Raw genomic sequence first — 10,916 nt, 5'->3', positions numbered from 1 at the left:
TTCTACCCAAGTATCTTTACAGGTAAATCAAAAGCCAGTGTAGTGCATCCATAATCTAATGTACCATTAGGACCTTGTGCTGTATCAGTGAAATGATATTCTTGTGACCAAAATTAACCTTGTGAAAATGGACCTAAATTATATGGATTTTTTACTTGTAATTGTTAAAATAATGTTTAGTTATTATGGACTTACAATGAACAACAACTGTTTGATATTAAAATGATATATTATACTAGTGTACAGTACTATAATATTTGCAAAACAACAAAACCACTGTCTTAAAGGCACAATATGTAAGATTTTTTTATGAAAATATCCAAAAACCACTAGAACAGTGTTATATATTTTGCTGACTTGTGTACTTACATTATCCCAAATGTTTCGAAGAATGTTTAAATCCAGAGAAATAAGCAATTTTAACATAGTGTCATTGTGTTGCCTGCTAATGACATCCCAACCCCTCGATTTCCGGGTTTTGTTTTGTAGAAAACATGCAAACACCAAAGACGCTTTAATATGCTATGCATTTTATTAGACCGGTGATGACCGCACAGAGTAGCATAATAACAGAACTTTCAAATGTACCTAGTATGATAAAACAGCACTGCTTTTTTTCCCCCACATACGCACGACCGGAAGGAGCGGAAGCGGTCGACTGTGGCATAATAAAAGCTCCGCTGCTTTCGAGCCGTGTGTCGTGCTCGTTCAGCGGCCTCGTTTCGATTCTACGGCTTTCAGCCTCACCCTGCTTCATTCTACTACGTTAATAAATCATTAGCTCATCCATGAACAAGATTTCTGGCCAAGTCTCGTCGGATTGCATCGGCTGTGGGGATGAAGACGACAACTCCCATGATTCCACACTCACTGCGTCATCAAACTACGCCTTTGCTTCTGTTTATTTTGAATATGCACCCTCTAGCAGCGAAAATGACATATTGTGCCTTTAAATTTGGCATGGCAACACTATAATAAATGTATAATTTATATCCATTTATACATTTTTATATTCAAAGATTTGTATTCATGTAAAAAGTTATATTTAAAATATGCTGAAGATTAAGGGTATTTAAATTAATTTTTAAAGATTAAGTCTAGGTGAGTTTTGGATGATGGTAAAGATGATCTAAATATAAATGAGCATGAACAAGTAAATATACAATAATGAATGCTACAAATGAATAAAAATATAATTTATAAAAGTTATATAAATTAGACAATTCAAACATGAATTAAAGAGCAACTTAACCCAAAAATTTAATTTCTGTCACCATTTACTCACCCTCAAGTTGTTCCAAACTCGTATGAATTTCTTTCTTCTGCTGAACACAAAAGAAGATATTTTGAGGAGTGTGGGTAACCACAGTTGTTGGTCCCCATTGACTTACATTATATGTTTTTCCATACTATGGGACCAGCAACTGTTTGGAATAACTTGAGGGTGAGTAAATTACCATTTTTGGGTGAACTATCCTTTTAACAATATCCAATATGAATAAATAACATTAAGTAATAAATGATGAAAATTGTTAGTTCATGTTACCAATGCATTAACTAATGGAAACAAATTATCCTTATTTTAAGGTGTTATCCAATACTTAAGAAGAGCCAATGGACACATAACAAACATTATATTATTTTATTAATGAAACCCATCCCACACCCTGAACAGAACCGCATAACCTACAAACAAATTAGATAAGTGAAAGAAGGAATAAATGCACAAAAAATGCAAACAATAAATCCAAATCTCTGATTGTATTGCCCTGAAATGACTCGTGTTCTTTTAGACATTACTGAATCTCAATTACTTAGGACTCTTAGTAATACTTAGAAATATTACTTAGAAATATTCCCTGCCATAAACAGGTTTCTGGCTGTAGTATAGTGGGTAACTGGAATCTTTTTTAGTTTTTTCCAAAATGGGCTTTCAGGTTCAGGTGAAGTGTATCTTTTAAAAATGAGAATTGTTTTCAATCTCTGATATCCTGATGCTAAGATGACGCTCTAGAATACAGCTTTAAAACTATCAAAGTAAAACCTGGTCAAGCGTACAATACAAATACAGTAGACTGATGGATACAGAGTGACCGCAAAAGCCTGTTTCAGTGAGGTGTAATGGTTACATCACTTTTAAAGTCAATACAGATTATGACATGTTGTATAAAAGGCAAACACTATTTAAACATGACCCTACAGTAAACAGCAAGAACAAATCAACCAAACAAGATAAAAGTTCTGCATTTACAGTCAGCCCAACAGGAAAATGTTTCAGACATTTAAAAGGAAAAAAAGAACTTGTACGTTTTAATGTATGATACCTTTTCATAATATTCCCCTTCATTATTTTACTTTGTAATATATGCATTAAAATATTCTCCCTGTGAATGGTATTTAAAATGTAATCATGGTGTTCTGAAATTATGAATTTTTCCTCAGGTAATGAGCTTAAACGCAGCCAAATAATGTTCTCCACATGATCCACGTGACGCACCATTAAGCCATCACACATTAAATTGAATTAAAGATGAGATTCCTTGAATTTCGTGAGGCATAATTTAAAGCAGTTCAATTCATGTCTTAAAATTAAAAGTCCTTCTCGCAGTACTGCAAAAACTTTCTAATGTATCGCCAACCTCAAGAGGAACATTAAGTAGTTAAACTGTCTTAGTACATTTTGCATATAAATAATAATTTTATCATTCATGTAAAACAGTGTTTCAATACAATGCATGAAACTACAATAAAGCACCAAATATAAATTGAGGAATTAAATTTAAAGAATTCAATTAAAGTGACTAATTAAACTTCATAATTCCCTTAGCTCAGCCTCCATGCTAAAGTGGATTTCCTCCAAAGAAGACTTTGCACATATGAATGTTCCATGAGGATGAGAGTAAACAACTTGAAAGGAATCTAAAGTGCCACTCTTTGCTCTTACATTTAAACAGGACGATCAGTCCCTGGCTGGTGTATCCCAATCAATCAATCATTTAATGTGTTTCACAATCTATCGTCAAACAAACAAAAAACGTTAGAAAATACTTCTACCACAAGACCCACGAAATAAAGAGCACCCAAACTAAATCTTACATTTAAAACCTGAAAGGATCTTGATGGTATTGTGCTTTACATTATTGCTGATGCACATTAATGATAATTGTTATATCAGTACAAGTCTTATGACAGAACACAAGAAAATCAAGATTGAAAAACAAACACAGAAACTCCTGCTCCGCCTCAAATACAAGCTTTCTCTCAATCTTCTCATTACAGACACCTTCTGCTTGTCAGTTGATGTAAAATAACACATCCGTGAAAGTTACCTTAAAACCGTGTGCGACATAAAGTGTTCTAATAGCTTATGCATATTCTAAGTGCATATAAAGTGTAAAGCAAATTGCATATTTAAATACTCATGTCAATATGATATAAAGCGCAAATGCTTCTAAATACAAAACTCATAACATGTGTTGCACTGGTGCAAAGCAGTCCACGCTGCGCTGGCCCTCGGTTCCTGCAGCTCTGCCTCTCACCACAAGCTGCTCTCTGCCAGATCTCTGCATGATGACACACAACAGGACAAGCGTGAGTTTGGGAAGAAATGGTGCGTTTATAGACAGCAGAGGGTGAAAGAGATGGATAGAGAGAGGGAAACTGACGGAGGGGGTGGAGGAGTAGAGTTAGGAAGAGAAAGAAAGAGGGTGAAGGAGAGAAGTGAGGGAGAAAGGGTTTTAATGATGCTGAAAATTGGCCGGTGAGCGCTGTCTACCCTCTCAGTAAATCATTGCTACAGCTTCCTGTCAACTTATCTGTCCTCTTGTCCTCCCCGCACAGAACTCTCCCTATCCTTTCTCTCGCTCTCTTCTCCCTCACTAATTTTATGAGGTGGCATTCAAAACTTCCATCTCCTCACCATATTCAGACTGTCACCATAAATAAAGGCCTGCATTAGCGTGTGCAAAGACAGAAAAAGTGACAGACTGTGACAGGGAGATATAAAGCGTAGCGTTCGTGAGAGAGAAGGGCTGAATGTTTTTTGCGACAGTGACATATTTAGTTGTGTGGGTTGTGTAAGAGTATATGTGAAAATCTATCTGAGCCCGTGTCTGCAGGTCATAGATAACGACAGTGTGACTGATGGGGTTTATAGACAGTGAATGTGTGTTTGTGCATGCTGTACCCGAGGGTAGTGTCTCTGTTGTCAGGCAGGAGAAGAGCCGTCTCCTCTCCAGAGCTGTGCCCTCTTGACAGAGCGGCCTCATACTCTTCCTCCTGTAAAGCACACACGCAATCACATATGCATGAATAAAGGGCCTATTCACTGCAAGTCTGAAGAACGAGCACAACCAGATTTTTAAAACGGCATAGTACTGCAAGTACTTCAGTTTGAAATATCATCTGATATCATTCTGATTTTAATTTTTTACCTGAACCCTACAGGTTTTTTTATTCAGTGCCAAAAAACCTTGCCAACAATTCAGAGAACATGCCATCTGGCTCAGTGCATCTCTGTGAACTACAACAAATTGAGCCTGAAATATTATTCTGCAATATTCAGATTTTTTATTTTCTTTGGATAATAGGTTTATTCTTATTCTCTGTTGATATTTTTTTAGTTTAATGTGCATGGTAAAATCATTAAATTTGAATCCTAAACAAACTCGACTAGAAGGAATAGTAGTGTAGCTTAAAATTACAATAAGACAAATCAAAATGAACAACTGGCAAGAGTTTGTACACTATTTACAGAATCTTAGCTTATGAAAATTCATTGCATTTATTTATGTTTTATATCTGTGCTCTCTGATACCCCAAACACAGCCATTTTTAAGTAATACCTTTCATAAAGGATGTTGAAATTTTATTAATAATCACTTAACACAAGGAAAGTTATGATTTATTAACCTCAATTCTCAAACAGAACATGAGCATTCAGCACTCAGATCCCCAAGAAAATCAAATTTTATTCAAATTTGATATTCAGAGAGTGATGTAATGCAAAAACTCCATTCAGATTAACACAAAAATCTGTTAATATTTCTAGTGAAAAAAAATTGTTAGCAAAACTTTTATAGATTCTTGTGTCATTTAATCACATTAGATTGTATGTGAAGAGGCCTTGAAGGTGAGGGCACCTCATAGCATAAGAGGTAACATACAATTAAACATCTGCTGTAGCCCTAGCAACTGCAAGGTCATGGGTTCAATGCCCACTGAAAGCAAAACTCGATAAAATGGGTACCTTCAATGCAATATAAGCCTCTTTGGATTAATGCGTCTGCCAAATGCATAAATGTAAATAACCAACTTATGTGCCAATATTTCCCTAAATATTTTCTACGCAGCCACAAATATCATTGATCACTTTTTGATATTTGGATGTGCTGTGATAACTTGATGACAACAAACCCTCACCGACTCAGAGCTGTGAGCGTGTGTGTGAGCACTGGGCTGATGTGGAGATGAGAGGGGTGCAGGTTGGCTGATGACCACTGTGTCCATGCCCGAGGGGTGCCTGGGTGAAGGTGGCGGGGTGGCCGGGAGCAGCAGGTCGGCCTGGGGCTGCTCGCACAGACTGTAGTGGTTCAGAGGCCCAGAAGAGTGTGCGTCCTGCAAAGCCTCGGGGTTCTCGTCCTCAGAATCAGACAGCAGTGGGCTTTCAGCACGACCTGAAACCACAAATGGCAGGTGTACTTTCACAGTGATACTAAATATATAATAGGGCTGCACGATAAATCGAAATGGAATCGAGATCGCGATTCGACAGAAGCTGCGATTGTCATGCGTATCTTTCAGTGAAGCACGGTTCTGTGATCAGCAGTAAATCTCCATCCAAAGGCCAGAGGGCGCTCTCGCGCTGAAACTCCAAATACGCCTTGCAGAAGAAACCCAGAAAATGCCTAACGCTGCAGATGAATAAACAGAAGCTTCAACTGCTTTCATTGATTCAACGTGACTAATAAACACACGACTACGGCAATATACGGTTTATCGGAGTTCTTATTATTATAATTTTAATTAAAATAAATTATATTTATAATGCAATGCCTTTATCACTGCTTAAATACTATGAAATATGTTACGTGCCTTAGTCTGTGTAAGAAGCCACATCATCTCACAGAAGGATTTATTTCAAACACTCGACTGACATTATGAAGTGAGTTTGGAGTAAAAATATGTTATTAAATGTGGTATTTTCACATGCTTTCAGATGGAGCAGCATTTACTTCACAGAGCCGTAGTTCACCTAGAAGCTATGCAAACAGCTGTCATTATCGCGAACGATTTTGGAATCGCGCAATAAAATCAGCGATTCCAAAAATTTTTTGGTGTAACTTGTCAGTGAATTACGGCTATGTGTAGTCAATTCTGCTTCATTTGAAAGCACGTGATGATGATTTCCTGCTGATTACAGAACCGGCTTTTTTAACAAAATGCGCATGACAATCGCATTTGATTAATCATGCAGCCCTAATATATAATATAATTTATAACAAAATAGGGTTATATTTCGATGTTGTGTAAGTATGGCAGAGTTGTGTGCATGCGGGAGGTGGGGTTGGTGTGCTGTGTTGTATGGTGCTGAAGTCTCGTCATTGTGCAGGGCCGTATAATGCAGTGGTGTGTGGCATTTTATGATGTGGCTGTCTGCCGCCTGGAGTTCTGTGGTATTGTTGTGTGAGGGCAATAAAGAAAAGAGACAGACCCACAATAGTGTCGTTGTATAGTGATGTTTGTACAGAATTAAAGAAAGCACAGTGACTCACTGCTCTGCAGCAGCGCCGTCTCACTCCATTTAGAATCGCTCAGCAGCTCCAGCCTTCTCTCCAGCTGACGACTGTACTCCATCACTTCCTGCAGACACACACACACAGTTAACAAACCTCACATTGTAAGATGAAATAATGTTACACTGTAATGTTTAAAATACCATACTGTCCCTCCTCATCCTCTTCTTAAATAATGGGTGTCTTAACAGGTCAGATTTCAGTAAATACTTGGTACTTTGATGTTAGGGTTGCATGAAATAGGAAATTTAAGTTGTTAATTTACATTGTTTAAGTAATGTTGTGATTGGCCGATGCAATGTGAACACAATACAGCATGACCAATGTTGTGAGGTTACTGAATAACTAAATATTTTCAAGAAGACATATCAGCGCTACTTTTCTTTTTACTGTCATCAGGACAAATACATATGTGATTACCTCTAAAATCCTGTTTGTCCCAGACCATGCACTTCTGAGTGCACTCCTAACAAGTATACTCAGATTTGTATTTGCAAAGTTGTTTTTAGTTAGTTCATTGTTACATCCAATTGCAGTTTCCTTTTTTTCTCTTGTTTTTCTGTTTTCTCAGTACAGCTATAGAGAAAATGATAATAATTACTTGGGGAAACTGGACACCTTACAATTCATAAATGTGTATTTTTTGTACTTACCCTAAATCTTTGTAAAACTGTTTTAGGTTTAAAATCATAGCTTAAAGTAGCTTAAATATTCTAGGTAATTTTCAATCAATAATATAGGGTGTCCATACATCTTCTTTTTCCCGGATATGTCCTGGCCAGGATTTTGAAATTGCCTAAAATGTCCAGGTTTTGGCTTTGTTTTCATATTGACTTTAAAAAAATTGCTCTCTACAGTCCCACCTTCTTGCACACCACGATTGGCCAATGATGTACAATGCCTCCATGCTATTAGTCAAACTACTTTTCAGTCATTACCTTCAGAAAATATGAAAACAATTGGAAAGCAAAGTCCAAACCTAGACATTTTTGGCAATTTAGAAATCCCAGCCGAAAAATAGGACATATGGTCACCCTAAATAGAAAGAAAAACACATTTACAGTAATGCATTTACATTGGACGCCCATTAGGAAAACAGACAGAAGTGCAAATAAATATTAAAATTATAAAAATTTATGTTGAAATATAAACATAAGGACATATGTTAGTAGGAGACTGTTGTGACAGAATCGCTTATCAACCATCAACCAGTTTTATTCAAATGTTAACCTTACATCATGAATATCTAAAAATGTAAACCTGGTTACTTTCACTTGGTACCCAAACAAGGATACCATAAAGGTGCCACATAACTGCATATGCATGACCGAACTCTTATGTTTATGTTCTGCAAACTCCATTCACAGCCCTTACATAGGTAACATACTAACCAGATGTTCCTCCACCCAGAAAGGATCATTTAAAGTTTATAGCTCACGTAAGATTTCTTTACTTAAGAATTCATGCAAAGATTAACAAAAATACAAGTGTCAGATTTCTCTGTTTAAATCCCTCGGTCCGCTCGCCTTCTTGGTTTCCAATGTAAGTGTATTTACTATGTGGAAAATTGCTTTAAAGCAGTGCTGTCAGACACACAGAGAGCAAAACACTCGTTGAGAGACAGCTTGCATCTGATGTTTAGGACTGGTACAACAGCATGTTTCTCCTATGCCTTCAGGCTCATATGAATGAGATGGTTGTTTACCAAGAAACTGAGCACACTCCGAAACTTGTTGGATGACCTGTGAGAACTTTTGAGATGGCTTTAATAAGAACAAGACAACACTGAGCACTTAAAGAGTTTTGTGAGAACTGCAGAGGTCTTACCTGTATTTCTGTCTGCAGCTGCTCCTTCTCTTTCTGAGCCACTCTGAGACTGGCCTTCAGCTCTTGCAGCTCACGACGGGTCTCGCTTAGCTGAACCTAAACACACAAACACAAATTTCACAAGAGTACTAGAAACCATAACAGTACAAGTCTTAAAATATTTAGATTTACATTACATTGCAAATGTAATTTATGCCTCAATTTACATTATATAAAAATGTAAATGGTCGAGGTCATTCTAGGTCGCTAAACAAATGTAAGCAAATATGTGATATTGACCATGATAACTCCAACAAAGTGTGCTGTTCACACTATTAAACAGACACGACTAAAAACATACTGACAAGAAAACCACTGCTCTTAATTTCTGTTTTTATTACTGTTTACCTAATAACTTGAAAAACCTGAAACTATGTATACTTGAAATTAAGCTACATGCTATTGTTTGAAAGTAATTTGCTAATTATTTTAATATTTAAGTTATTAAATAAAGTTTGTTCATTAGCATATTAGCTTTTGGAAGAAAAACTGGCATCAATAACCATGACATTTAACTGGTTTATTTGATAAATATATTATTATTATTATTATTATTATATTCATTATATTCTTCTTTAAATCTTTCTATATATCTTTCTTTTTAAAAGAGTTTGTATTTACCCGATTGCAGTCTTTCTCTCGTCCCAGCTCCACCACTGCTTTCTCTCTCTCCATCCTCGCCTCTTGCAACATCTGCTCCTTCTGCTGGATCTCATCATTTAGACGTTCCAGACGCACTTTGTCCAACTGTCAATTCATGCAATTACTTAAAAGAACAACAGTCTCAAAGCTGCCTTTGTGTTTTTAAAAATTTTTTTACTACACGTACCTCAGCATTCTGCTGCAGGGTCTCTTTCTCCTGTGCCCAGTTGGCCCTCCCCTCTCTCAGAGCCAGACTGGCATCTGCCAGCTGAAGTGTGAGCTGTGCGGCCTGCAGACGGGCCTGATGAAGCTCGGCATGTGCGGTGTCCCTCTGAGCAACCATGTCTCTCAGCTCCCCCCTCAGAGTCTCCACACAGCGTTCACTCACGTTCAGACGCTCTTGAACACTCCGGAGTTCACTCAAAGCCACTTCATTGGCTGCCTGCCCAACAACACAAACATGTCATGCTCAAAAGATGGTGACAGTCTACAGTCAGTTAGGGGGGCTGGCATACGTGATTTCTAGCATCCATCTGCATCAAATTCTTTATTTGCTGGACTATATAGACATTGTTCACATTTGTCACTAACTGGCCATCAAATGGTACAATTACAACATCTAGCAGCAGGGGTTTGTCTGGACCATGCTAACCAGTCTAAACCTTGACCCTCTTATAAATAACATGCACTTCATGGATAAATGGCGTCAAGTCTCTATTCTGTGTGCCACCTGTAAGACATCCAAGGTGAAAGCTGGGGTGTGAAAACTGCTGGAGTGTTACCTCCTTCCTGTGAGCGCTGTTGAGTTTGTGTGTGAGGGTGGTGATGGTGTCTCGGAGCTGTAGGGCATGTGTATCTCTCTGGGCCAGTGAGCTTCTCAGACACTGGAACTCTGCTGACAGACTGTGCAGCTCGTTCTCTGTTTGTTCCATCTTTATCTAGTATAATACACAAAACAATGACAGTTATGACCATGTACTTGTATTTATGCTTGTGTATAAGTGCATAGGTCAGGTGTTAGCTGACAAACCTTCAGGTTCTTGTGTTCATCCTCATCTTCCTTCTTTTGAGCTGCTGCTTTCTTGGCCCGTTCCCTCATCCTACACAGATACAACACCAGAGAACCAATGCAACCATGTGGCTCATAGAGACAATAAGACACTGTTTACTGTGCTAAACTGAACTCTAGAAGGGGTCCAATCACTCCAGCAACATTTGGATGTACTGTAGTCAAAGATGCGTATGGCCACATTGTATGAAACCCTATCATGTCCATATGTGCCCCAGAGAACATAGTAGGACATGTACTGCAGCCAGGGCCGTTTCTAGCCAATTTGACGCCCTAGGCGAAATCCCTATTGCCCCCCCCCAATTATATATATATAATTATTTTCAGATACCAGTTGCTTGTCACATTCAAATTGGTTGTCATAGTAACGACACTAATTTGTGGAGATTCAGTGCATTGAGTTCCACAAATCTGAATGCATTATTTGTAAATTGACTGTTAAGATAAACATTTTGCACAATTTAGTATCTGTAATATCATTGTGTTGCCACTAGATGCCTGTATAGCCCTATGTAACAATCCCTAGTGGCTAAGACATTGCACAT

At 37.7% G+C, this 10,916-nt stretch overlaps 1 protein-coding gene across 2 annotated transcripts in view; it reads right to left on the bottom strand.

The window, feature by feature from the left end:
* Window positions 1-1,914: 1,914 nt before the first annotated feature.
* The window catches only part of LOC107593974 (calcium-binding and coiled-coil domain-containing protein 1), a 43,263-nt gene continuing 34,261 nt past the window's right edge, over window positions 1,915-10,916 (bottom strand). The window contains exons 7-15 of one of the 2 annotated variants that reach the window (XM_016283889.1): window positions 10,333-10,402; window positions 10,085-10,240; window positions 9,490-9,744; window positions 9,282-9,407; window positions 8,622-8,717; window positions 6,774-6,861; window positions 5,422-5,675; window positions 4,187-4,278; window positions 1,915-3,563 (exon numbers count right to left, since the gene is read on the bottom strand). In XM_016283889.1, the coding sequence (XP_016139375.1) occupies window positions 3,536-3,563; window positions 4,187-4,278; window positions 5,422-5,675; window positions 6,774-6,861; window positions 8,622-8,717; window positions 9,282-9,407; window positions 9,490-9,744; window positions 10,085-10,240; window positions 10,333-10,402 (1,165 nt within the window). In that variant the 3' untranslated portion in view covers window positions 1,915-3,535. The remainder of the gene's footprint in view (window positions 3,564-4,186; window positions 4,279-5,421; window positions 5,676-6,773; window positions 6,862-8,621; window positions 8,718-9,281; window positions 9,408-9,489; window positions 9,745-10,084; window positions 10,241-10,332; window positions 10,403-10,916) is intronic. The other variant, XM_016283890.1, reaches the window with a different exon arrangement.

The sequence above is a fragment of the Sinocyclocheilus grahami genome, unplaced genomic scaffold (genome assembly GCF_001515645.1).
Source record: "Sinocyclocheilus grahami isolate Dianchi unplaced genomic scaffold, SAMN03320097.WGS_v1.1 scaffold178.1, whole genome shotgun sequence".
Taxonomy (NCBI): domain Eukaryota; kingdom Metazoa; phylum Chordata; class Actinopteri; order Cypriniformes; family Cyprinidae; genus Sinocyclocheilus; species Sinocyclocheilus grahami.
This window is presented reverse-complemented; position numbering and strand designations above follow the sequence as displayed.